We start from the raw sequence: 25160 nt of genomic DNA, 5'->3' as shown, positions 1-25160 counted from the left end.
TCACCAATACTCTGGTGGATATGCAAACGCCTGCAATGATATAATCTTTCCAATCATCCGTTCCCCAAGCACAGTCCCAACATCACTCATTAGAAGGATAAGTCACGCTTGCTGTGCTCAAGAACTCCTCCTTCATCGCGCGCGCACTCACAAACCTTGACAGAACATTCACACTTCCGGCCTTGTCGTTCGTCCCACTAGCTCTGGCACCACCAAATGCCTGCTGTCCAACTACAGCACCAGTACATTTGCAGTTGATGTAGAAATTCCCTGCTGAGTTCCTCAGAGCCTCTTCTGCGTACCGAATGGCTTCTCGGTCTTGGGCAAAGACAGCACCGGTAAGTCCATAGTCGCTGGTCTGATCAACTGTCTTGCAGATATCTTCAAAAGCACTTGCATCTGAATCATTATAAACGTAAACTGTCAAAATTGGTCCGAAGAATTCGGTGCTCATATTTGGATGCAAAGGGTTCTTGGTCTCGTATATAGTTGGCTGGACGAAGAAGCCTTGGGAGTCGTCGACCGTCCCACCCAACACCAGTTCCAAGTCATCGTCATTCTTCGCGTCCTCGATCACTTTCGACAACTTCTTGAAGCTTGCCTCATGGATCACAGGACCGATGAAGTTGGAAAGCTCCTCTGGAGGTCCGGTCTTGAGTTTCTGTACCTCTGTGACCAGCAACGACCTAAAGTCTTCCCACATTGAAGCCGGTACATACACTCGAGAACAAGCACTACACTTCTGGCCCTGGAACTCAAACGCTCCACGGATGGTGTTGTTCACTGCGTTTGGAACATCTGCGCTCCGATGCACCAGATGGAAGTTCTTCCCTCCAGTCTCGCCTACAATACGTGGGTACCCCTTGTATGTCCCGGCAACAATTCCCTGCGCAATCTGTCCATAGAGCTTTCTAAAAACGGCAGTGCTGCCGGTATAGTGAAGCGCAGCAAAAAGTGGATGGTCGAGGACAGTCTTGGTCACCTCCTCAGCGTCACCAGGCACGAATTGAATGACCCCAGGCGGTAGACCAGCCTCAAGTAAAATTTGATGAACGAGATAGTTCGAAGCCACCGCGGAGGGACTGGGCTTCCAGACCACCACATTTCCCATCAGGGCAGGCGCACCAGGGAGGTTGCCGCCAATCGCTGTGAAGTTGAAGGGACTGACAGCATACACAAATCCTTCGAGTGGCCGGTATTCGAGTCGGTTCCACACGCCAGATGAATTCAATGGTGGCTGCTGGTTGTACAACTCCTCTGCAAACCTGACGTTGAAGCGGAAGAAATCGATCAATTCCGCCGCAGCATCAATCTCTGCCTGCCATACATTCTTGCCCTGCCCGAGCATTGTGGCTGCCATGATCTCGTATCTATACTTCGTGCTGATGAGGTCTGCGGCTTTCAGGAACACAGCAGCTCGATCGGCAAATGGTAAGCTTTCCCAGGCTGGTTTCGCAGCTAGTGCCGAGTCGATCGCTTGCTTGATATCGGCTGAGGAAGCATTGGAATATTTGGCAATTGGTGTCGAACGGGACGAAGGGTTGTTTTGTGTCAAGACGTTGGACGTGGTCACCTAGACGAAAAGATCAGAGACAGTCTTCTGAGAACAGTTGGCTAATGAACGTACTGACTTGCCTCCCAGTACAAGAGGGATCTCCACAGGAGCTTTCTTCTTGAAAGCCTCAATGGCGGCAGTAAGCCCGTCCCGATCGGCGGAGCCTTTGGCATAGTGTTTCTGGGTTAAGGTAAGCCAATATTGAAGACTGCAACAAAGAATGAACCGCTTGCTAGCTCACGTTCGGCTCGTTCTGGATATTGGGAAGCTTGAAAGCAGCGATTGTCGCCATTCTGGACTGAATGTTGTGAATGAAAGGGGCAGACGAGCGAATTGCAAAGTGGGAAACGCTTGAGTTGGTGCTGTGTGATGATAACACCCTTCGGAAAGCGCCTGACATATCCAAAACTGTTGTTCCTTTTCCAGGAGAGCAATTGCTGCAGTCAAGTAGGTGCAGCAGCCTTATTTGACGAGAGTGAGCCAGCATCGTCACTGAAGCTTTCAATAAATTTCTCGGCTACAGGCGGCTTCGGGCGGGAACAGCGAGGGGCGTTTGACAATCTTGGCCGGTATGTGGAGGGGCAATCGGGTTGATGAATTGATGATCTACGATAAACCCACAAAAACTGGGTCTGGAAGTTTGTTTGCTTGTTTTGTGTATACTATCGAAAAGTGTCGAAGTGAATACTCGCATGGTAGAATTTCCGATAGGAGCTGCATACTACAACAACAAGCAACCGAAGAAAGCGAGCACGCCATCTTCATCGTAGTACAGCAAACGGACAGCCGCCAGTCCTTTCCTTCATCAGCCTTGCCTTTGTTTCGCTTGCTGCCACCGAGCCCTTGCCAACGAATGTGTTTGGGCCTACTTCTGGTAGCGAGTATCCCTTGGGATAGTAAATATCGCCACTGTCTCCGGGCAAAGGAAGGCCTAGGAGACGCGATGGCCATGCGGACGGACCCCAACGATTCCAAAACGTGGGCCTGACATAGAAAGGATACGCATCGTATCTTTGGACTGCCCTTCGACCTTTGCTGTCCTCTTTGTCGTCTAGCAAGCGATATCGCATAAAGCTTGGCCTTGGTAAAGCGATGTATTTCATGAAATACTTGCGAAGAGCAAGAACCACGTCGAGGACTCGAAAGTAGATGGGCGGAGGACGAGGATATCTAGCAATCATTAGCAGGAGACATGAGCCTGCAAAGCACCGACATGCATCATAGCGTCCCGCAACCTGTCGTCCATCATCGCGCTGACGGCGTGTTTCCCCATTGGCTTCAAAGCGTCAGGAATGGTTATAAGCAGCAGAGCGGTAGTCTCATTGGCGGTCTGGTGATTTTTCTCATTTGGTACCATATGCTTTATTTCATATTCCTCGGCCCACTGCCATATTTCCTCTAGCCAATGGATGCCATCCCTGAATCCTCGCTCTGCTGAGGGCAGATTTCCGTAGTCGATTAACATCGCGTCACCCATGCTCTTCATAAAAGTCCCCATTGCACATTTCTCAAGATCGGAAAACTTTCGCCAGTCGTATCGTTCAACCCACTTGATCGGCTCGATAGCAAACAGGGCGAGGGTGTAGAGCATGTCGTCATCGAGGATCTGTCCTGCATCTCGATAGACGCCATGCAGATAGTTCATACGCCCAAAGGAGTCAATGGCACGCTCTGAGGTTGGCTTATTTCCAAAGATCTCCGCAAGGAGGACTACTGTATCTGCATAACGCTTGCCGGCATTCTTCGTTGTCGACAGCTGGGTTGTCTTGACCAGCAATGAGGATATGGTTGGAATTCCATAAGTCTGTCACTCTTATTAGTTCACCGCATCATTTTATTGCAGAAGCTGAATTACTCTAAACAGTGCAAACTGTATTCCTATCGAAGCGAATCAGCAGAAGATCTGTGCGGAGGGTCAAAGTCAAATTTAAACACCTTTCTCGAACATAGTGGGGAATTCAAGTTCGGCGAGATTGTTAAATATTTCCCATGCTTCTTGGTCCGTCATTTTCGCCAGATCCTGTCTCGTGGAATAGTTGTATTTCGTCTTCATTGCGTTCAACCTTCGATAACGCAGGTACTGTTGCAGCAATGGATATCCAAGCAGAAGAGCCACCACCCACGGCAAGCTTCGAGGCATTGGAGAGCTCTCGGTGACATAGGCTGGACTCGAAGTGCCAAAGGTTGTTGTCATGTTGTCCATATTGATGACTTGAGATCGAGAAAGCTGAACGGCCGTTCGACGAGCTAAGGATTGTTGAGCAACGGTAAAGAGTGTCGGAACCACACAATTATTATGAAGCTTGACAAGCTCATGGGCCACGATTTCGATGCGGCTACACCCTGTCGACTCGGCCCGGTCGCAATAAGTTACAGGAAAGGATTGCTTTCTGTCAGCTAAACCTAGTTATGGTCACCTGAAGGCCGCCATACTTTCGGTCTAACACCTTCCCATTTCTGCCTTTTGACATGAGAGGCCCCTTCATTGCCTGTTGCACAAAGATATGAGAGACGGAATTTACCTTTCCAGCAGCAAGCTGAGGTGCAACTATTTATAAGAGCTGTTCTGGTGAAATTATCACGTATGAACGACGTACTCCACCTTTGCGCAATGTGATGATCTGCCAATCAATATCTCACACACATATCTTTGGTACTTACCTAACCTAGCGAGCGCAAAGCTAGACCTAACCGTGCACTTTTTGCACTAAGCTTTGCACTTAATTATTAGATGTTAGTTATTTTAGTATCTTAAAGTAATTATATAGCAAAGAACTTAAGGATTTTATTAAAGTTTATATTAATTATATTATTAAGACTAAGTTTCTCTTTATCTTTAAAGCTGCCTACTTTAATATAATAATAGCTAAAAATATTAAAGCTAGCTTCTAAGGTACTAGTCTTATATTATATAACCCTTAGGCTATCTTATTTAAGCTTAATATTAAGTTATAGATACTAATACTAATTAGACCTCCCTTTTCTTAAGCTAATCTATAAGTCTCTTAGACACTATATAATTATTATAAAGCTATTTCATAATTAGAGTATATATAACATTATATTACTAGGCATTAAGAAAGCTCTCTAAGTAGTGTTTTTTTAACTATTAAGCAGCTAGTAAAGAGTACAAAGCTAATTGCTTATTAAATAACCCTTTTATATAAGGAGGTGTGTACGCTTTACAAAGCTAATAAGGTTCTTATAAAGTGTCAGAGGGCCAAAAAAATACGCGTATAAGCTAGAGGTACACTTATTATAGAGGATGCATATAATTTAATTAAGCAAAAAGAGATTATATAATCATAATTGAGTAAGAGGTTAGTAGAAGAGGGTGTCACGCAAGCTAAGTTATCAGGCTTAAGGCATTATAGGAGATGCGGCAAGACTAATTATAATATACAAACCTATCAGGAGATTAAAGAGACATCTAAGGAAGATAGCGATATAGAGAATAATTAATTTTCTGGTGTTATAGCTATATATAATAGTTAGAAGGTTATAATATTGAAGAAAAGTGCGCTAGATACTTATATATACTAGACGCTTATAAACTATATTATTAATTTTAGATAAATTTAATATTTATTTTAAATTCAAATTTATATAATTTTACTAAAATAATAATATTATTTTTTTTTGCTTTTCTCTTTATTTTATTTTAATTACTTAAGTATTATTATATAAAGGCTATTAATTATATTATATAGCTTAGTAATTACTTATTTTTATAAGTAGCCTTTTTAACTAATATCTATAAGATTTATTTATAAACTTTTAAAAATTCTATAACAGATATGGTAATTGCCAAATTGCCTTCGCCAGTTTTTGATTCTGAAAATGACTCTGAATCAGAGTCATTAGATGTTACAAAAACGCCCAAAAAGATCTACGAAATTGCTCAATTTGCAGAGCAAATTCAGACGGATATAGAGTTTGATTCGAAGAGCGAGTTACTTGTGCACAAATTCATCAAGGGTGCTATGGCGCGTGTACAATCAGGGGCCCAAGCAGAGGCGGATTTAGAGCATACTCAATTAGCTGAAGCAGCACGCGCTGTGCGTGCGAAAGCCACGCGTCGTACTGTACAAAAAGGGGGCATTATTACTGTTGAGAGGGCCAAGGAGCGAAAGCAGAGGCGGATTTAGAGCATACTCAATTAGCTGAAGCAGCACGCGCTGCGCGTGCGAAAGCCACGCGCCGTACTGTACAAAAAGGGGGCATTATTACTGTTGAGAGGGCCAAGGAGCGAATTCGATTACGCACACGAAGGGAGCAAGAGAGTTGGGAGAAGAAGGAGTACTCTCGGCGTCAATGCCCTAAACGGGAAAGACCCAAGTTTGTACGCTTCTATAGGGCTATTTCTGCGCATGCCCGTCTTCGTATCGCCTCTATGGACTATGAGGACCAATTGGAGTATCAATTGAGCGATAGGGGGGGTCAATAGCTGTAGAAATAGAAAAAATCTATCGTTGCGCTGGGATCTATCGTTGCGCTGCGGTGCACTAAGCTGCAAAGCTTAGTGCAAAAAGTGCACGGTTGTATCTTATTATCACAACAAATTCTATTTGGTTGTAAGCCATCAAGTCTTCTGTTACAGCAAGCTTTTCCATCATGAAGTTTAGCTTGTAGACTCTATTTCAGGAATTGATGAAGAAGATTTTGCAAGTTCAATGACTCTTCTAGCTGCATCGTCAAATCCGTCAAACGCGTCAAACGCAAGTCCGCTCTCTGAAATCTATCGCATGTCAGCAAAGATTTGGACGAAGACAAGGCGACCTCACCATTTTCTGTCCAAGGGCTTCGTTTGTTCCACGTAACCTAACAACTACCGGAATCTTTGGCTCTAAATCCCGGAAAGCCAACAATATCCCCTCAGCGATCATGTCACATCTTGTCAAACCGCCAAAGATGTTGACAAATATCACTTTGACCCTCGGATCAGAGCAGACAATTTTGAAAGCAGACTTGATCGTATCTGAAGTCGCCTTTCCTCCAGTGTCTAAGAAGTTCGCTGGATGTGCTCCAAGACGGGTCAAGGAGTCGATCGTGTTCATTGCTAGGCCAGCACCGTTTACAATTGTGCCTACGCTTCCCTCTCCTTCAAGTTTGACATAGATTATACCACTCTTTTCTGCGTCGACTTCTTCAAGAACTTCGAACGTGTTGTCGCGCAAAGCATGGATGTCACCTTGGCGCCCTGCGGTTTTGAAGGCAGCGTCATCGAACCCAAACTTCGCTTCCTTGATTTGCACTTCGCTGTTCTCCGTAATCACTATCTTTGTTTCCAGCACGAACGCCTCTTTAGACACGAAGATGTCATGTAATGCACTGATCAATTTGAAAAGCCCTTTCTGCGCGGCGCCTGAGATTGCCAGATGACATGAGACATTTTCCAGCATGGCATCCGATATTGCACCGTCAGACCCATAAGCAAATGCGAACTTCTTCGATAAATAGAGCGTATCAGCTGGATCTGTGGATGGTGATGCGATGATGCAAGGTGCCCGTTCACTCCTGTCAACGGAGATTCCCAGCATGCATGTTCGTGACGAACACAAGGTATCCGACTTCCTGAAACCAGCTTTGGTCAGCATGTCCACGGCTTCTGACTGCTTAATATACAAAGTCCTCCTCTGGTCATTGGACATAGTTGCATTTTGCACTATTCTGGGTTGTTGGCATATTGTATGAAAGCCTCTTTGCTGGACATTATCCAACTGGGTTCTGAGCTTCTTCTTCTCAGAGGTTTCAAGTAGTTGCTTCATACCAGGACCAAACATCTCCGGATGGTCCACAATGACCACGCCTGCTTGCTTAAGAATATTGATCTTCTCCGCAGAACTCGCTTCTCCTGGAGCAGCCCAACCGCCAGCATGACCCATAACCCGTCCAGGTGGAGCTTGGACACCACCTACCAAACCCATGAATGGTTTAGGATTTCGTGTGCGTTTTCGGTACTCAACGATCCAATCTGCGGCTTCTTCTTCCGCTCTTCCGCCAACCTCTCCTACCATGATTATACCTTTTGTCTTCTCATCTTCCTCAAACACCCTGAAAGCATCTATAAATGTGGTGCCACTTAGCATATCACCTCCCATGCTGATTGCATAGGTCTGTCCGAGCCCAGCTCGCGTAACAGAGGCAACAGTCTCGTAGCTAAGTGTTCCAGACTTGGCAACAATGCCAATGTTCCCTTCGAGAAAGAATGGCAACGGTTGAAATCCTAGACGACACCGTCCATGCGTGTTTATGATACCGGGAGCATTGGGACCTACCAGGCGCGTCCTTGACTGGGTCCTTAGCATCTGGAAGACTCTGAGCATCTCATGGAGTGGAATATGCTCTGCTACTGCCACAACCAATGGTATTTCTGCTTCGATCGCTTCCTCAATAGCCTGGGCCGTTCCAACCCCTGGAACATATATAGCAGAAGCATCAGGTTTGAGCTTTTCTGCTGCTACCCGCACACTCGGTAGGACTGGCAGGCCAAGATGCTCCCCTTCAACCCCAGGCTTGACACCACCAACTATCTGGGTACCATAATCTAACGATTCTTTCGCATTGATTGTTGCTTGTCTGCCAGTGAACCCTTGATATATGACCTTGGTACGAGACCCGATCTTGAGGTTTCGTATTGTGTCTGAGTATCCGTAATATACTGAGGTTGTTGAAAAACGCAACCTTGAAATTCGCGCCACATACAACCTTGCAGCTCGAACACTTCTGTGAGGCATACTCAAATACTCATTCAAGGCAATCTCGCAAACAGTAAAGAGAAAAGATTAGTGTAGGAAAAGAGGAGGTATGCATATACATATCATTGTGTACCTTTTTAGGCACCAGAAGTGAGAGTAGTAGCCATGTTCACACATGAAAAGAACGACTGGGTAAGTACCTGTGCTTCAGGAGTATGGAATAGAGATCCCCGTTCTCAAATGGTAGGAAATGATAGACTAGTAAAATAGAAGCGAGTCCCCGATCTAAGTTAGGTGCAAAAGATATTTGGCCATGCTCTGGCGTCTATTAGATTCGTGGAAGCTGCCGAGGTTCGTTCCGCTCTACAGTCAATCTCGCTGTGTAGTCCCGTGAAGTGTCTTGGAGATGTTATGACTGGATATGGCTGGCCTGCAGTTGCGAACAGTGTCGGATGCGGAGAATTGGAGTTTGTCGCTGACGTCGTTGTTCCTACCAGTGTCATTTGACTTAAAATTGAGAAGGGTATCAGTTACTCTCCCTCTTATTCACTAATCTACTTTCGAGATACTGTACGACTACATCATCTCTGCGTCGAGTACAAAGAGACCTGTTGGAAAGAGGAATGGAGCCGAAGCTTGCAAAATTGTCAATAAATCAGGATACACCGAAAAAGCCGAGGGCGAAGCAACCAAGTAAATTCTCAGAACCCGTGGCAGACTCTTGGGACGACGAGATAGACTCCAGCGATACGGAGACGGAGGTCGACGACGCTGTGCCACCTAAAAAATCCCCTGTACCGAATGCGCCTCCACCAACCCCCGCTTCCCCGAGTTCAGGCTTTCCATCATGGGGGTTTCGGGATTCTATAGCACCAAGCGCCCCGATAGGTGATCACAATGAGAATCAGAGAAGACCCGAGAAATCCACTGCAGTAGCCGGGAGGCTGATTACTGCTGGCCTCGGCATGAAAGCACCGAAGAAGACTGAGGAGCAGAAGGCATACGATCGGGCCCTGCGAGAGAACGAGATCAAGAGGAGGAACAAAGAGAGGGAAGCGAAGGAGAAGGCGCGGGAAGAGAACGAACAGGCGCGAACAGCGATGTGGGAGTCCTGAGACACGATTCTGTGGCTTGATTCTTTAAGGCCACCTGGTAGAAGTCGCCTAAAGTGATTGGTTGCTCAGCACCGGTGGCTAGTCTCTCGTCAAAACTGCTATCATATGCATGATATGTGGCATCAGAGCAGCCCTCATATGTTTCTGCCTTTGATCTTTGCCTTCAAGATACAAGAAAGGTGTTGTGCAAAGCTTCTGCATTCAAGATAGCAAGCCAGTCGAGGCGTCTAGAAATCTAGGAACACGGATGCCTGGTGTGCTCGATAAAGGTCACCGTTTCCCCGTAGCGCTACCTGTCACCTGATAACGCCAACTTGAAACTCCTTGCCTGTTCGTCTGTTGATGCGCCCATGAAGTAGCCATGAAGTCTTTGATAAACTTCCACTACCTATACGCTGCAAGGCTTTTCAACGACCACCGATTTGCTCCTGATGGACTTCCAAAGAATCACCATCCGCCATGTCAAGCTATATTAGAAGTCAGTATTCTGTTGTTTGAACAAGTTCCGAGAAAAGGATGAAGAGACATGGCTAAGGAGGCTGAGGAGGCCGACGAGATCATGTGGTAGAGATGGTGGATGGCAGCGAAAAGGACTTACAGTATCTGGGCTGTCCGTAGGCTGAACCCTTTGTCCATCAAATAGGAACCGAACCGTACTAATTTGCTTTCCTTGTCTCTCGCAGAAAGCATTCATTAACTTTTCTAGTTTCGTTGAACGTTTAATTTTGAAGAAAACCTCGTTGTTTCCATCAGTCACCTTGATGTTAAGATGTTCAGAGGGAGGCTGAGGTGCATCCGCCGGAGGGCCACCGGGAGATTGATCTTGGTCTGACATATTGTATGAGGATGGCCCAAACGAAATGTAAGGTGTGCAAGATGGAGGCGCAATATGAGACGAGAGTGAAGAGCTTTGTGCTAGAGTGAAGCGCTTGTTGCTGTAGTCTCAGCTATATCTGGTCAGCAATAGCTACGAGTAAGCATATATTGACGTACAAACCAGATGTGTAAGGTTGACAGGGTGCGCGTTGCGATGCGATGCGGTGACGGAGAAGGCTGGCCAGCGATTTCAAGATCCGAAAGTGAGGTTCTAGAAGGTGTTGGAGAAGTCGTTTCTTTGAGTAAAGCGGCTCTGCATGCTTAGTGCCGGAGGATGGATAATGTAAATCCGGGAAGCCTTGCTGCAGGTAGAAGACAGACAAAGAACAGTTATCTCAAGCTGCAAATTTTGATGTTTGCGCATGCGACAATAGAAGAGTACGGGGAGCTCAATAAAACTCCTTCATCTACCGTCACATCATCCAGACTTCTACTTCTGTTGGACAGTTTAGTACATCAGTGTCGTAATGGTCAGTATACTAAGAGCAGGACTATGGATGGGAAAGTAGGATTGACTTCTACAGGGACTGGAAGAAGATCTTGCCACCAATCCACCATGTCACCCTCGAGCAGTACGTGACAACAGCATTCTCTAGCACTTTCAAACTAATTCCTTCTCAGTGTGCAATCCAAGGTATGCGAGCTCATGCAGAGACAGTTGCGGTGACCAGCAACCACTGAGAGGTTATAGACTGCTTAACCAGGAATTCTTACCAAGAAGACAAGTGCAGAGCCGAGGTTGATGCTTTGTATGAATGCTGCAACAAATTCTATCAAAAGAAAGGGGACGATGCAAAGACATTAAGCTGTCCCAAAGCTACCCTCTTGAGGCTCAAGATGGAGCAACGTAAACAAGGCTTATAGTATGGAAAAGGTCACTCTCTCCATGCCTGCCATTATAATTGTGAATCAACGTCTTCGTGGTCTCCTACACTCTAAGATTTTGGTAATGTATCAAGTCACATCGTAATCTGAGCCCTCTGATCCCTTGGAGAAGTTGGGCCAGTTGACTGGCGACTGGATATTGCTCTTAGACGATCGTGAGCACGCGAGAAGCCCTTTTGGGCCTGAACAAACACTGAAGGCGACGTCTGTTCCGAGACTCTAATGATCGCCTGAATGACATTTGTGAGAAAATAACATTATGCGGGTTGCAACGGTTTTTTAAATCTCTGCCAATGCTCAAAGCCACTAGTACCCTTGGCACACGCACTATCTTCTCCATTTCTGGTTAGACTAAGATCGCGGGTGTATTAAATCGCGTATCTACAAATTGTATCATTTGGCGGAAGCCCAAATATTCGAGCTTTTGAAACTATATCTGTACTCAGAATTATGGCACCTGTGACTCGGTCATCTCTTCAAGGACGCTCGATTTTGAGAGAAGGCAGCTGGCAAATCCCGACTGAAGATGATCTGCCATCAGACCACGCCGCTGACGGCGATGAAGAAGGGGTAGAGGATGATACCACAGCGAGAGATCACCCTGATGAGGGCTTGGATGATGACCTATTTCAAGAGCACCGAGGTATGTCTCTTTGCTCTACATATGGAGGAATGTTCTTACTGAAAAATTCGTAGGGCTAGGTTCACCAATCGATTTCCCTTCCAGCAATACGCAGCAAATCTTGCAACCCCTCCAACAGACTGCTGACCGGGTTAGCCGGCAAGTGGAGGACTTCGCGAGACGACTTGACCGCTTCCATTCATCGAGGAACACCAATCGTGCTACACTCTGGAAAGATGCCCTTGATTTGGCTGGAGCGTTTGGAAGCATCGCGAAGTCGAGAAGATCGCAGACTTCCTCCGACCTTCTGCAAGCACGCCATTCATCGCGCACAGGAGGAAGTCGCCTCGCGCTGGCCCAGGAAGGCCAGCACGAGGTGCAGAGAGCTCAACATGAAGCAGATTTGTGGGACCTTTTTACTTTATTGACCGGCTTTCAAGACCCAAAGCTCCAGACCAACTACGCAAAATCTCAGAAGTTGTGTCTCCGAGGTCTCCATCGCTACTCAGACGACTCCGAGATCTGGGAGGCCTTTTTAAGTGCAGATAAATCTGCCGAGGAATATATGGAAATTCTTAATTGGCTCCACAGAACTGCGAGTGCATCTCGACCAAGCATCGAGGACGTCACGGAATCGCTGCGACACAAAGCAGATCGAGGGGATGGTATTTGGAGCGCTGGTTGGCTTTTTACAAAGGAAAGCGTCAAGAGTCAGAAACGAAATCGATCGTGGCCAAAACCGCTCGATCGCTCGAATCCCGGCTTGCAAAGTTCGCACATACGGAAGTCAGACTCTCGGCCACTTGTTGCACAGCTTGACCCTGATGCCAAATGTCGAGAGGCGGCTGCCCTAGAGGAAGCAGATGAATATCATGAACAAGCTGCATGGATAGCCTGCTGGGAGATGCTGCGGCGTGGTGCAAGTGCAGAATTGGTGCGAGATTGGTGGTCAGAGCGTAAAGAAAGCTGGAGAGCGATAAGCCTCGGAGGAGCAATGCACTCGTCGTTGAGCGACCAAGATCGTCAGTGGACGAGATTCATTGGCTTATGGAGGATGAACGACTGGACCGCATCCTGCTACAAAATCTGCCGTTCAGATAAGGTTGGAAGTAAGCACGAAGCAGCAGTTTATGGTCTGCTGTGCGGAGATGTGCAAGCACCTCTGCAGGTGTGTGCAGCCACGGATGACTATTTATTTGTGCATCTAAACGCCTTCCTGATTGAACGGTACAGAGACTTTGGGACTGCATTCTCTCAAAAAGAATCGCGGCAGTCATATACGCCGGGACCATCAAGATACAACGAAATCAGGAGGCTTGTGCAATACTGCCAGCATAACGAGAAGACCTCAGAGGAGTTCCGGGATCCGTTAAACACCATACAGAGCACCATCATTTCCAAAGACTTTGGATCTTTCTTCCTTCGGCAGGGCAGAGCGTTAGCACAGATCGCTACGAAGAATGGACAGACCTCTAATCTCATCGTTAGTGACGGGGTTCGCGAAGAGAACCAGGCCGTTTACACCACAGCATCAAATCCAGACGGTCTGAGGATTATTGCCCATCAGCAGCTGATTCTTAAGTCTCTGGGATTTCTACAGGAACTGTACACCAAGCATGAAGCGGTTGTGGAGAACAATCTAACCGCCTACATCGAGTGGTTACAGCAAGAAGGGAAGATGGCTCTGATTCCTCTCTACGCCTCAATGCTCTCAGCAGAAAGAAGTGCGCAAGTGCTTGGAGCTGTAATCATGGACGTCACGGACATGAAGGAGAGGGATATGATGGTGAGCTTGATGAAGAGATATGACCTGGATATTTCCCGTGTGCTGCTCATGCAATATCAATTAAATGCTGCCCCTTTGGGATCGATTGACTTCGACAACCCCAAAACTCTCAAACCGGTCAGCATCACTGAATATGTTGGGGCAGGTAAGACGAAGAAGCTCAAAGTGAAATCAGGCTTCATGGGCGAGGAGATCGATGAATCAGAGGAGTTACTGATTCGATGTTTGGAGTGGTACGTGTACGGAGATAAGCAGTCTTGGGCCCAGGCTTGTCGAATAGGATCGACACTACACAAGTACTTCATTAGTAAAGGCAGGCTTGCCGCAGCACACGCCTTGTGCATGCGAGCTCCGCTTTCCACGATTTCCAAAGCTGCTCTGAAGGTTGATCTGAAGCACACAAGCTCATCAGGAGATGCCTCCGAGGACGAGGACGCCGAGATGGATGGTTTCACCGACGAAGATCGAGCTCGGCCGATCAGTCCTTCGAAACGGCGAAACGGTGCGAGAAGACATAGTGCTTTGGCTAATAACGAGGAGTCAGCAGCAGACTCCGCCGAGCTAGCGGACCAGGCCCGCACCTGGCGTCAGCTGGAGGAGCTAGTTGAGGCATTGGACGCCCTTGAAAAATGGAATGAGGTTGCAGAGGAAGTTGAGAAGTAAGTCGAATTCGATACACTCCTGGGAATAGACCGACTAATCTTATGACAGGACCAAGGGTGACATTGTGCATATGCGAACGATGAAGAAGGTCATGCAAGCTGCGCTGAATGACGTGCTAGTTTCTATGTATCCGCTCTTGAGGCCGGATTTCCTATCCAGACCATCTGATGAAGCCGAAGCTATTCCACTCGCCAAGATCCGCAATCACTACTTGCCTGAATGTGTTCTCGCCTACAACAGTGTCCTCTACTTTGCTGGCCACGTCATTACGCGCTCCTGGTTGGTTCAATGCATGAACCTGGCTCAAGAGGTAGCGACCAATGATACCCTGACAGAAGCATTTGTAGCGAGCTCACGCATGAAAGAGCTAGTCTCGGCGTTCGCACTGAGCAGTCAGGCATTGCTTCATGCCAATGAGCAGGGGATTAAGAAAGGGAAGAAGGATGAGGGCATCGAGATTTGGCAGGTGAAGCCGCAAGATGTGGGTCTGATAAAGGATTCATAGACTACATAAAGGCAGCCTGAGGCATGATGCAATGTCGTCAATTTGATCGCCGTCAAGTCAAGCGTCGTCATGGCGTGATCCATGCCAGATGTGCTGCTACATATTAAGAGTCGAGTCTCTTGCAAAGGGCTCGCCTATGCATATGCAACGAGACGCAGATCTGCCTGTTTTCTCGTGGATAGTGCTTGTTTCATGCCAATGCTTGCTCCACCACAAAGAGCGAAGGACTTCCCTGTCGTCCGGTATTGTCGGATAGCAAGTCCCCTCGGCTCTAATGTCAATGTTATTGTGTAAAAGAGGCATCTCTCTCTTTCGGGGGCCCGAGTACACCTGAATTCTTTCTATACGACCATTTGTCTGCAGCAGAAGAACCAGCCACCAATACTGTCCACTTCACGAGGTGTGTATTAATAAGATTAACCACGATTTGCGTTATGTCCTGTGATTGATCTTTCTTTGCTCTTATGATGGCCTCTGCGAACTCATCGCCAACGACTCTCTACGGCTTTACGCCACTCCCTGCCGCTGCTTCCGCCCTGAAGCCTGCCACCCAATCGCCCGCCCGAATGCCCATCGCATCCATCCCAGCGCCAGATTCGCCGCTGGTCAAGCGCATAACCGCCTACGCCCCGTTCCAAGTTAAGTGCCGACACCTTCGCACACAGCATGCGAGTCTACCACTACGGCCTCGCGATCGCGGGGCCAGTGGTTTTCCCGACTGGAACGTCACTCCGGGGTAGTTGCGCTGGCGGGGACGTGGGTTTCTGACCGCCATTCTACATGACATCGGCACCGCCGACGGATTTCTCGATGCCACCAGGTCTGTCGTTTTAGTTCTGGGGGGTGGCATGCATACCCACCGGATCCTGCTGCAGCCGGAGCTCACGTCGACAGCGGAGGGAGGGAGGAACAGCGGCAGGGCCAGCCGGTTGCGCGCGTCGAGCAGACGGAAAAGCGTCATGGAAGCCATCTTCCGGCATCAGGATATCCAGGACAAGGGCCAGGTGACCATGATGACGCAGCTGGTTCAGCTGGCTACCGTTTTGGGATAATGTGGGCGGTAATGCGGAGATGGTGAATTGGGAGACCATCGAGGAGGTGGTCCAGCAGTGGCCGAGGACGGGGTGGAGTGGGTGCTTCAGGGCGGTGTTGGAGCGCGAGAAGGAGATCAAGCCTTGGGCGATGGTTAGTCGGATTGAAGGGTTCGAAGACATGATTATGAACAATGAGACGATGAAGGAGTGGGAGTGATTTCATCATTCGTTATCTGTCTCTAGTATCAACTAAAAAGTGGACTACGGCTTGCTACACAAAGATTGATATTCATCCCGTACATCACGTTCAGCCACTGCCCAAGATGCCGTTCATTTCTTGCTCGAAAGCCCTCATTGCCTTCCGCCAGAGCTCGGGACCACAGCTTATCCTCGCCACTCCAATATCTGCCAATTCCTTGACCGTCAGGTACTGCGTACCCAGATTCAACTTGACGCTGACTCGGCCATCGAGGGCACGAGCGATCTTAGTGACCTCCTCTCTTGTCATACCTCCTCTCTTCGGACCACCCCAGACAAAGACAGTCGTCGCGCCAGCCTCTAAATACGCTCGACCTCTTTCGATCGCCTCATCCACCGTCCCACCCGCCAGAAGGACATCAGTCCTAGCATTGACGACGAAATCCGGCACGCCGACATCTCTAGCCGCCGCCAGCGCTCGTCGCACCCGTCCTGCAGCCTCTTCGACGGGATACATCTTCCCGGTCGCGGTATCCTTGTCCTCGAGGTTGCAGCCCACCACTCCCAGGCGCACGAGCGCTCGCACCGCCTCTTCCAGCCGATCGCCGTAGCCGCTCTGCATGTCCGCGGTAAGCGGCTTGCCCTGTTTGTTCGCGACAGCGGCAATGCCCTCGAGGGCCGCGAGATTCTGCTCCGGTGTCAGGTCGTCGTCCTCGACGCCGGCCGAGGCGGCAATGGCGTAGCTGGCCGTGGCGATGGCCGCGCACGACGGGTGCAGAGCGGCCAGTTTCGCAGTCGCCGCGTCCCAGACGTTGGTTACGACGAGGGGCTTATGGGGCACGTGCAGAGATGCGAGCTTCTTCGCCCGTGCAACGAGGCGAGCCGTCTCCATGTCGGTGTTGAGGTCAGAGGGTTTGACTGTCTCAGACTGGAAGGTGTCGAGAAAGCAGGTACTGCTGAAGGGGCTGTTTCTTCCTTCCATTGATCTGCAACGTCTCCATTTCTCTGCGGAGAAATGTCGGATTTGTCACAGGGCGTTGTACCACGCAATGCAATGCGATGGGTGCAGTGTGCTCCATAGCTGGGATTCTGGAATGATCCTTGGAACGTCGCTTGAATACTGCCTGTCGCTTGAGGCGCACAAATTGGTCCGGGAACCAAATCAGCATTCACCGTAGTTATCCCATATTATGTAGGGCGTGTCCCCGTAGGAAGCTGCGAGATTCTCACTTTCCATAAGGGGGTAGATTCTTGGCGCGCAACCAACAACGAAGTTCCTTCCGGGAAAGACTGATGGAAACTGGGCAGGGTCTTCGATCAGTTGCAGTACTACCGACAACTTCTATGTACCATGATTTCAAATAAAGTGATGCTTCTGGAGCATCAAACATAATGCTATCTTAGCTGCATGATATCTACTTTACTTGCTTGAACTAGAGGACTGACCGAGCCCAGATCATTAGTTACATACTGACGATCTGCCAAACCGTCGCCAAGGCCCAGACACAAGGCCACTTCTATATATCTTTGATTCTTGTCATGGACAATGAGCCTAACAGAGAGTCAGATAGCAGTAACCCAATGGATACAGTGGACGTATTCACCCTGATATTCTTATGGTGAGAAGAAATATATGTGTTATACGTGGAGATCGTGATTGGTATACAATGCCATCTGTCTTTGTATGTTTTTTTGGCGAATGGTACTGTATGTGCGACCAGCCCACGCTTGGGCCCACTGAACGTTTCGACGATACATAGTGGTACTTTGCATATATGATCTAGAGTTTGTGAAGGCTCTTGATGCTATCGTTTGTGCACAGTTGTGTGACTACCGGCTTTCTCGATTGTCTGCAGGCCATGGGACGGAATCCATGTAGACACTCTTCTTGGGCCCGTAGCAGCTTGCTTCATCTCTTCCGCCCGAGTTTCCACCAATGGGGACGTGATTCTGTTTCTGATTCTTGCGGGGAGGCACCATCCTGATCAGTGGCGTCACCGAGTTCAGGAAATGCGTCCTTGTGGCAGATAGCAAGATCGTGTTGTTCACTGCGCCGGGGATCTTCCACAATATAATCCTGACTATCTCTAGTTCGCTTCCTCGATTTTAGCGAAAACGCATCACATTCTGGAGCATACTGGGTCTTTACAGACTCACAAGGAGCTTTTGATCGTTTTTTCGTGCTTGGTGTGTGTGTTCTGGGTCGGATTTGAGATCATTCATATTTGCTGCTATACTTCCTTGAGAGATAAAAGAGGTGTAACTCGTTGGTGTTGAGCTGGTGACGTCGGAGCCACTTCGAGCCGAAGGTTCGCTTTCAGAATTGACAGAGGAGGGCACATCATCGTGATCCTGGTACAGGGTGGGCGGGGTAAGAAGGCGCACGTTCTGCTGACCGTAGATGCCGTTTGGTTTTGGTTTTTGTGGAGCCGCTATCAAGTCGCGCAGTGGAGATGTAGATTGACCAAAAATAACGGCAGCGTCATCGACTAGCAGGCCTGGCGGAACAACACGGCCGATAGCTGATTTTGGGACAATTTGTTGAAGGCGGATGCACTGGCACCGGTAGGCCTCGGGTGTTTGGCAAGGCTCGAAGAGGCTGGAATTGCCACGATGCCACTGCAAGTGTGTTGAAGTCAGATATGTCTGATCCAACCGACAGCCAGCGACATCATAGAGGTCTTTCAAGGTCTTGACACTTGCTGCAAGGTAGTCTTTCCATTTCGGCACGGTTCTCCAGAGACTACACAGGCTCTGGTTATTGTTATTTGTCTGTGGTCGTATGATATCTTCGTATCCATTCGCAAAAAGCACTAGCGCGTCGATATCCCGGACGAGGGCTGGCCACCCTCCGTTCGTTTTGCCAATTGTTTTTTGCTTCCGTCGAAAGGGTGAGCGTTCTTCAACAACAGCCTTGAATTCAAATCCATGAATGACGTCTCGCAGCTTCCCGGTAACCGCAGTGCCTGGTGTTCGATCTCTTCGCACATTCTGATCGATGAGAAACTCGAGCTGTGACCAGATGTTGATGACCATGTCCTTGAATGTGTACTCCCCGCAGTTGGAAAGATCCATGGATGCGCATTTCAAGAGGATTTCTTTCGCTGATGGCCCGGCTGGGCCAGTTGCAAGAAGCTTAACCCGCTTGCCATTCGTTTCGAAAAGCTCTAGCCTGTTACGGTGATGCGCCATGTGAAGCATAACGCCGGAAGCCGGGACAAGCCACGCTCGCTTCTCTGCCGTATCATAGAGAACGACAGGGGTCTTCTCGGCAGCAGATATAATCCTTTGGTAAGGACCACTCCGTTGGAAATGGCACTTGCCGTCTTTCGGGCCAAGTGTGAAGTCGAATTGCGCAACTCCAAGATGCTGAAAACCAAGCACTCCTCCCGCAAGCTTGAGTGGAGTATCGGCGTCGTTAGCTCCTGAATAGTCAATGTTCCCATAGTTGGCTGTATCAGAACCTAGGAGCGAGCTCGCAGCGCTACACCAGCCGACGATAGCACGAGTGGTACGGAGACTGCCGAGATCGACTTCATTGAGAGAGGCGCGATCCTGACAACGATCAAGGACATCTCGATAAGAGAGACGTGTGTCACAATTAGGACTGGATATAAGGTGCCACTGGACCCGGTTGCCACTCCGTCTCATTGGGACGAACATGATGGAAAACCCCTTCATGACCACCCCACCTTCATATTCAACCACGTGTCGAACACCTGCTATCCCCATCATGATTTCTAACGGTATCTCCAGACCCATCTCCTCTTGGCGGTCTGGTATCGGGAAATCGCGCGCGATGGATGCTCCGCAAAAGAGTGGGAGCCAGCAAGGATTCTCAGTGGGATGCAATCGTTCGCACTGGAAAGTTATGGCGAAACATGGGATGATTGATCCACTGCTTTGAATCGCTGCTTTGCAATACGCCAGCTTCTCGTCGTATGGTGAGGGCCTCAATACTGCTCCAATCCAGGCGAGCTGTTGCGCTAACTCCACGAGCATTTCCGCGGCTCCACGAGCATCAACAAACAAATTCCTTTTTGAAGCCTCGTTACCTGCAGCCAGACTGCGAAATGCCATACGGAGGTCCAAGCCGTCAAGAGAACCTGTCGGCGTGTTAACCAGGGACTAATATAGCGTGTTAGGTAAAGCAAAAGTATAAAGTTCCGCAAATCCCTAAGGATCCAGACCCAAAACTTCACTCGTGGGTCGAGCATTGGGATTCATGGATCAGCACCAAAAAGAGAGATCGGCAATAACTGGGCATATATGAGGGATAGAGGTGTGGGATAGCTTGAATGACCTTGCTCACCTGTATAATCTCTGTGCTCCTTACTACCCATTCCTTTGCCTGGGTCGATAATTTTTTGTAATGTTGAGAGAACGAATGAACCGCTGCGTGGCCAATTGGTCTGAAGATATTCCGAGCAAGTTGTTGCTTGAGCATACAAAGCAGACCCAGTTAGAGCCACCAGGGAGCCTATTCGAGGTGCGCGATTCCCAAATTGAGACTGCAAAAACCCTTGAGGGTCCCATGAGACCTGGAAACGGACGCTGTAGATGGGTCGGTGATCGCTGCATCCCTTGCTGTCGTCCTGTGGGCCTGAACACCTCGGACAGGGAGCTGATTCAGCCTCAGACAGCCTTTCCAATATTTGATGTGCGATCCGATCTATACTTGTTCGGTCATCACAGTAGAGGCTTCGGCGCATAGCGGTTGCTAAATCCTGGAACGCCTTGCCTGACACAAGAAAATCTCTAATCGGCGCAATGTCTGCCATATACTCGCCTTCGTCACCGTCATCGCACTCGTCGTCCAGAGCATTATCCGCATCCGTTCGGCCTGACGACGCTACCTTCTCAAATAGGCCAAGCTTTTCCGTGAGTGAAAGCTGCTTGCCTAACCCTTGCAGCCGCTCTGCCATCGATTTGGAGTTTGATGGCGTTGAAACCGCATGATCACGAAAGTACCGCGCGATCTTGGGTCGATATCTGCGAATGAGCTTAGTAGCACCCGAAGCAATGCGACGATCAGTCGCAACGGTTTGGTGTGGCTGCTTGTGCTCCATTTTCACTTCCTGCGAAATTGACAACAGGTCAGCTGCGTAATCCTTCAACATGCCATCGAGACGATGCTCAACGACCTCCGGCGCATGTTGAGCCAAAGCATATCCTGCCCAGGCACGGGCACCGGCTTTATCAATCAGCGTGTCTCCAAAGAACGCAATAAACTCTTGCAAGAAGTCTTGAGGCAGGCCAAGGGAGGTGCCCACAGATCCCAGTGAGCACACTGATTCCGTATCCGTGCCAAGGCCAGTATGGTATCCTGAATCAGAGGGCACTAACTTGTTGAAGGCTACTTTATTGTCTACTAAGCGGCTATCGCCATGTAGACTATTGGTGTCAGATGCGCTCTTCTTGCTCCCTGCTTTGGTGTTCTCGATTTTCTGCTCTAGTTGTCCGAACAGACGTCCTTGCTGTAAGGGTGTTGTCTTCTCGATAATATGTGATGCTGGAGACATAACTACCTTTTCTGATTGAGGATTAACCGTGCGATCAGCAATGGCAGACTCAGGCGGATAGGGCACGGATGGGCTTGACCAGTCCGCCGTATACCGAGTGCTCGGGGTCGTCAGAAAGTGTGGCGGGAGAATTTTTTGAGCGAAAGTGTCGATCACAACCATATATGCATTTAACAAGGGTAGCTCAGCTGGTACCTGAATATCGGGCTCCGGGTATTTTTTGTTCTCGTCTTGGGCGTTGTTATTGGTACAGGTGTTAATAGGATTTCCTGTCCTTTCACCAGGTGTGTGGCCCTCCGAGTACATAGGATCGAACGAAACAGGGCTGTCGTGACCCGACCCCAGATTGTTGTCGTAGATGCCAGCGGAGCTCGAATCAGAAACTGCAAGGGCTGGATATTGTGCCAGTAGAGCCGCTGGTAAGTACCCGCTAGGTGGTGCTTCAGGCAGTCTTCCCTCTTCTGTCTCTTTCTCTAAAAGGGGTTTTATGCAGTTTCGGCCAGCTTCGGTACGGAAATGACGCCCAAGGACCTCAGCCCTGGCAAATCTCCGTCCGCAGCCCCAGCTCCAACCCTCCTCCTTCAGCGTACCCTTGCAGACAAATTTCTTTTTCTCACTGTGGAGCCTTTCATGCCTTTCATGCCGTTTCACGTCATTATATCTTGCAAATCCTTTACCACAGACGGTGCAAACGAATGGCCTCTTATCTGTGTGTTTTTTTGCCAAGTGCGTGCGTAGATGGAAGGCCCTTGTGTATCGCTTGGGGCATAAGGTGCACTGAAAGGTCGCGGGTGATTTCTGAACTCGAGTTCCACTGGGTACAGCGGAGAACGCAAAGGAGTTGTCAACGTCGAGAACAGAATCAAGAATAGGTAAGCTTCTTGTTGTAGAGGAGTTGTCAACGTTGAGAACAGAATCAAAAATAGGTAAGCTTCTCGATGTAGAGGAGTTGTCAACGTTGAGAACAGAATCAAAAATAGGTAAGCTTCTCGTTGCGGAGGAGTTGTCAACGTTGAAAACAGAATCAAGAATGGGTAAGCTTGTTGTTGCAGAGGGGTTGTAGCTTGTTGTTGCAGGGGAGTTGTGAACGTCGAAAGTGAGGTCACGATTGGGTGAGCTTGTCATATCTGAACGGCAGGAGTAATCTGACTTTGGTGAAATCACATTGCCATCGACTGCGGATCGGCCCCGTAAGCGCTCCCGCGCTATGAGTTGTTAGAAATCTACAGGATGACTAGAACGTATAATTCAACCTACATGTCTTTGAGTGGCTAAGGGACCATCCAGAGCTGTGTTCCGTGAACCACTTCGGGGTAATGTAGGCCTCCGAAGGATCAAACTCATCGTTGATCTGTGGAATAGCATCTGACATTAAGACGTCTTCGCTTGCTGTATCATTCTGGATATCACCGCCCAAATCCATTTTCAGAGCGAACATCAGAGAAGCAGGAGCCCGTCCAATTGAGAGACGCAGGTCGTAAAGTTCTTAAGAGGGAAACTATATGTCCTTGACTCATGAAGATGACCTGTTGGGAACATGAGCTGAATGGTAGAAATAAAGAAAGGCCGACGTACTTCGCACAACGACATATCATACAGTCTGGCCATCGTGGTTGGCCGCAGCCACGCACAGCCTCGACGGGATGGACGGAGACCTGGTGTAAGACCTTGTGGCTGCCGCGCCCAGATGAGTGGGCAGTGCACAGATGTTGTACGTACGTAGTAGTAGGGCCTTAGCGCCTGCGGAGCCATTTCACCCGAACCTTATATTTAGACTTTCCAGCAGCTACACGTATTCCCAATTGACGTATTGGGCTGATAGTACTTACAATTGGTCCCTCGAACTGGAAATGTAATCAGGTAGTGCTTTGTTTTGTTCTTGATTGAGGATACTACCAGAGCAGAAAGTTTTGTATTAGCCTTACTAAGTGAGCTTACCCCTGTGTCCTTGCGGAATGGTCGGGTTTCTTTCTGAAGAATAGCGTTCCCATGAGCTTAAATTAATTAAAGTAGTTAGTTAGCTAGCCGATCCGGGGCCGCATCCCGCTGCAGATTTTGACACAATACCACGTAATAACTAGTAGTTAGTCGCTACATAACGATCTGCCGTGCACTGGTGACGTTCCTAGGGGAGCGCCTTGACGAGCTCAGGGCATATTTAAAGCACCTCTTGTGTGGCACCGAAAGAAATATCTCAATTGTTGAATGAGATGAATTCCCCAGACAGTGTTATAAGCGGCAGTCAGAGCTCACCAATCAAATTAAAACATATCAAAGCGCATCGATCCATCCCAACCGCATCTCTTCAAACATTGATCAAGCCTCTCCGGACCCGTCTCGTACAGCCCGGAAAGCCGCTGCCAGCAGGCTCCCAGAAGCTAGAGGTTCCAAACTCCATCCAATCAGACCACGAAGTAAAAGAGTATTGCATTGAGAACGTCTGGATCTACGACATCTCCCTCAAGCATGCAGCAGGGGAATCCGCACCCACCAACACCAGGCGGGATTCCAAGCATCATCGCCTCCTCTACTTCGCTGGCGGGTCCTTTCAATCCCCACCATCAAACAACCACTGGAAATTCCTCTCCAAACTCGTAAAGGAGCTCCACCCAACCTACGTCATCACAGTAGTCAGCTATCCCCTGGCGCCCAACAGCCCCGCCCCATCTTCCCTTCCTGTTCTCGAAACGCTCCTCCGGACCATCCTGCAGCAAGCAGCCCAAGACTCCGTCCCAATAACCCTAGCAGGTGATTCCTCCGGTGGTAATATCGCCATCTCCCTGGCCTTAAAAGCCGTCCCCTCCATTAACCACCACCTCGAAGGTGCACAGAGCCAAACGCTCTCTTCTATGGGAGAGGGGGGGACCCCACTCAGGAACGTACTCCTCATCTCCCCCGTTCTGGATATGCGCTGCACCAACCCCCAGATCTCAGAAGCTGACAAACACGACCCCGTCCTCTCCGCCTCATACATCGAAGACGTCGCAAAAACCTGGTCCGCAAACCTCCCGAGAGACGATCCGGCCGTTTCGCCCCTCCTCGCGGACCTGACGCCGCTGAAGCGAGCGGGTGTGAAAGTGCACGGTGTGCTTGGCACATTTGACGTGCTGGCTCCAGACGCGGATTTGTTCCGTGAAAGGTTGGAGAGCGTGGGAGTGGAGGGGGAATGGTTGGTGTGGGAGAAGCAGATGCACTGTTTCCCTCTGGCTTGGCATTATGGGTTGGAGGAGAGCGTTAGGGGCGTGGAGTGGGTGGTGGATGTGCTGAAGAGGAATGCCTGAAGAGTGGCTTTTTCCGCAGCAGATTGTGTTGGAAGCCACAGTTGCTAAAATTTTGTGGGGTTTGCTTCCAAAGGCGGGAGATCGCGTAATTGAGATCCAATGACTGTGATATTCTCGTCCCATTTCACCACGGCATGATCACAAGGCGCGCTATGAACTTAAGAAATAGAAAGCCATGCTATCACCGGAGCCTCGTCCACTTGACAGGCAGGCGGGCAATCCCAGCAACCTCAATCGTCATTTATCATCCATCCAACGCCACCTTTCACCAAAATTCCACCGAGCCAAATCCCTAACCGCATCCAATTTTTCCCCAGACAAGGCCCCTTACTCCATAAGGGTTCAAAGAATCGGAGCACACCCCGCGGCAATACAAGCCGCCTGACAAGAACCAAACGCCGAGTTACACGCCAAAACAGG

General features: G+C 48.9%; 9 protein-coding genes across 9 annotated transcripts; 3 read left to right on the top strand and 6 right to left on the bottom strand.

Annotated features, from left to right (window-relative positions):
- Positions 1 to 82: 82 nt before the first annotated feature.
- Positions 83 to 1847, bottom strand: EPUS_02486 (Delta-1-pyrroline-5-carboxylate dehydrogenase; the record flags this gene model as incomplete). The annotated part of the gene is made up of 3 exons (XM_007805487.1): positions 83 to 1573; positions 1628 to 1735; positions 1797 to 1847. The coding sequence occupies 3 exons, from the start codon at positions 1845 to 1847 to the stop codon at positions 83 to 85; spliced, it is 1650 nt and encodes a 549-aa protein (XP_007803678.1).
- A 469-nt stretch (positions 1848 to 2316) lies between these two features.
- On the bottom strand, positions 2317 to 3758 carry EPUS_02485 (uncharacterized protein; the record flags this gene model as incomplete). Its single annotated transcript, XM_007805486.1, has 4 exons — positions 2317 to 2725; positions 2791 to 3359; positions 3411 to 3433; positions 3491 to 3758. 4 exons carry the CDS (start codon positions 3756 to 3758, stop codon positions 2317 to 2319), a joined length of 1269 nt encoding a protein of 422 aa, XP_007803677.1.
- A 2418-nt stretch (positions 3759 to 6176) lies between these two features.
- On the bottom strand, positions 6177 to 8292 carry EPUS_02484 (uncharacterized protein; the record flags this gene model as incomplete). Its single annotated transcript, XM_007805485.1, has 2 exons — positions 6177 to 6293; positions 6340 to 8292. The coding sequence occupies 2 exons, from the start codon at positions 8290 to 8292 to the stop codon at positions 6177 to 6179; spliced, it is 2070 nt and encodes a 689-aa protein (XP_007803676.1).
- A 584-nt stretch (positions 8293 to 8876) lies between these two features.
- On the top strand, positions 8877 to 9368 carry EPUS_02483 (uncharacterized protein; the record flags this gene model as incomplete). The annotated part of the gene is made up of 1 exon (XM_007805484.1): positions 8877 to 9368. One exon carries the CDS (start codon positions 8877 to 8879, stop codon positions 9366 to 9368), a length of 492 nt encoding a protein of 163 aa, XP_007803675.1.
- Positions 9369 to 11579: 2211 nt separating this feature from the next.
- Positions 11580 to 14705, top strand: EPUS_02482 (uncharacterized protein; the record flags this gene model as incomplete). Its single annotated transcript, XM_007805483.1, has 3 exons — positions 11580 to 11772; positions 11826 to 14196; positions 14249 to 14705. The coding sequence occupies 3 exons, from the start codon at positions 11580 to 11582 to the stop codon at positions 14703 to 14705; spliced, it is 3021 nt and encodes a 1006-aa protein (XP_007803674.1).
- Positions 14706 to 15535: 830 nt separating this feature from the next.
- EPUS_02481 (uncharacterized protein) lies at positions 15536 to 15919 on the bottom strand (the record flags this gene model as incomplete). The annotated part of the gene is made up of 1 exon (XM_007805482.1): positions 15536 to 15919. The coding sequence occupies one exon, from the start codon at positions 15917 to 15919 to the stop codon at positions 15536 to 15538; it is 384 nt and encodes a 127-aa protein (XP_007803673.1).
- A 127-nt stretch (positions 15920 to 16046) lies between these two features.
- On the bottom strand, positions 16047 to 16919 carry EPUS_02480 (uncharacterized protein; the record flags this gene model as incomplete). Its single annotated transcript, XM_007805481.1, has 1 exon — positions 16047 to 16919. The coding sequence occupies one exon, from the start codon at positions 16917 to 16919 to the stop codon at positions 16047 to 16049; it is 873 nt and encodes a 290-aa protein (XP_007803672.1).
- Positions 16920 to 17767: 848 nt separating this feature from the next.
- EPUS_02479 (uncharacterized protein) lies at positions 17768 to 22882 on the bottom strand (the record flags this gene model as incomplete). Its single annotated transcript, XM_007805480.1, has 4 exons — positions 17768 to 18032; positions 18087 to 20043; positions 20250 to 22664; positions 22717 to 22882. 4 exons carry the CDS (start codon positions 22880 to 22882, stop codon positions 17768 to 17770), a joined length of 4803 nt encoding a protein of 1600 aa, XP_007803671.1.
- Positions 22883 to 23669: 787 nt separating this feature from the next.
- Positions 23670 to 24740, top strand: EPUS_02478 (uncharacterized protein; the record flags this gene model as incomplete). The annotated part of the gene is made up of 1 exon (XM_007805479.1): positions 23670 to 24740. One exon carries the CDS (start codon positions 23670 to 23672, stop codon positions 24738 to 24740), a length of 1071 nt encoding a protein of 356 aa, XP_007803670.1.
- Between the last annotated feature and the right edge of the window lie 420 nt (positions 24741 to 25160).

The sequence above is a fragment of the Endocarpon pusillum genome (genome assembly GCF_000464535.1).
Source record: "Endocarpon pusillum Z07020 unplaced genomic scaffold scaffold4345, whole genome shotgun sequence".
Classification (NCBI taxonomy): domain Eukaryota; kingdom Fungi; phylum Ascomycota; class Eurotiomycetes; order Verrucariales; family Verrucariaceae; genus Endocarpon; species Endocarpon pusillum.
The sequence above is the reverse complement of the archived record's forward strand: the minus strand, read 5'-3'. Positions and strand labels throughout refer to the sequence as shown.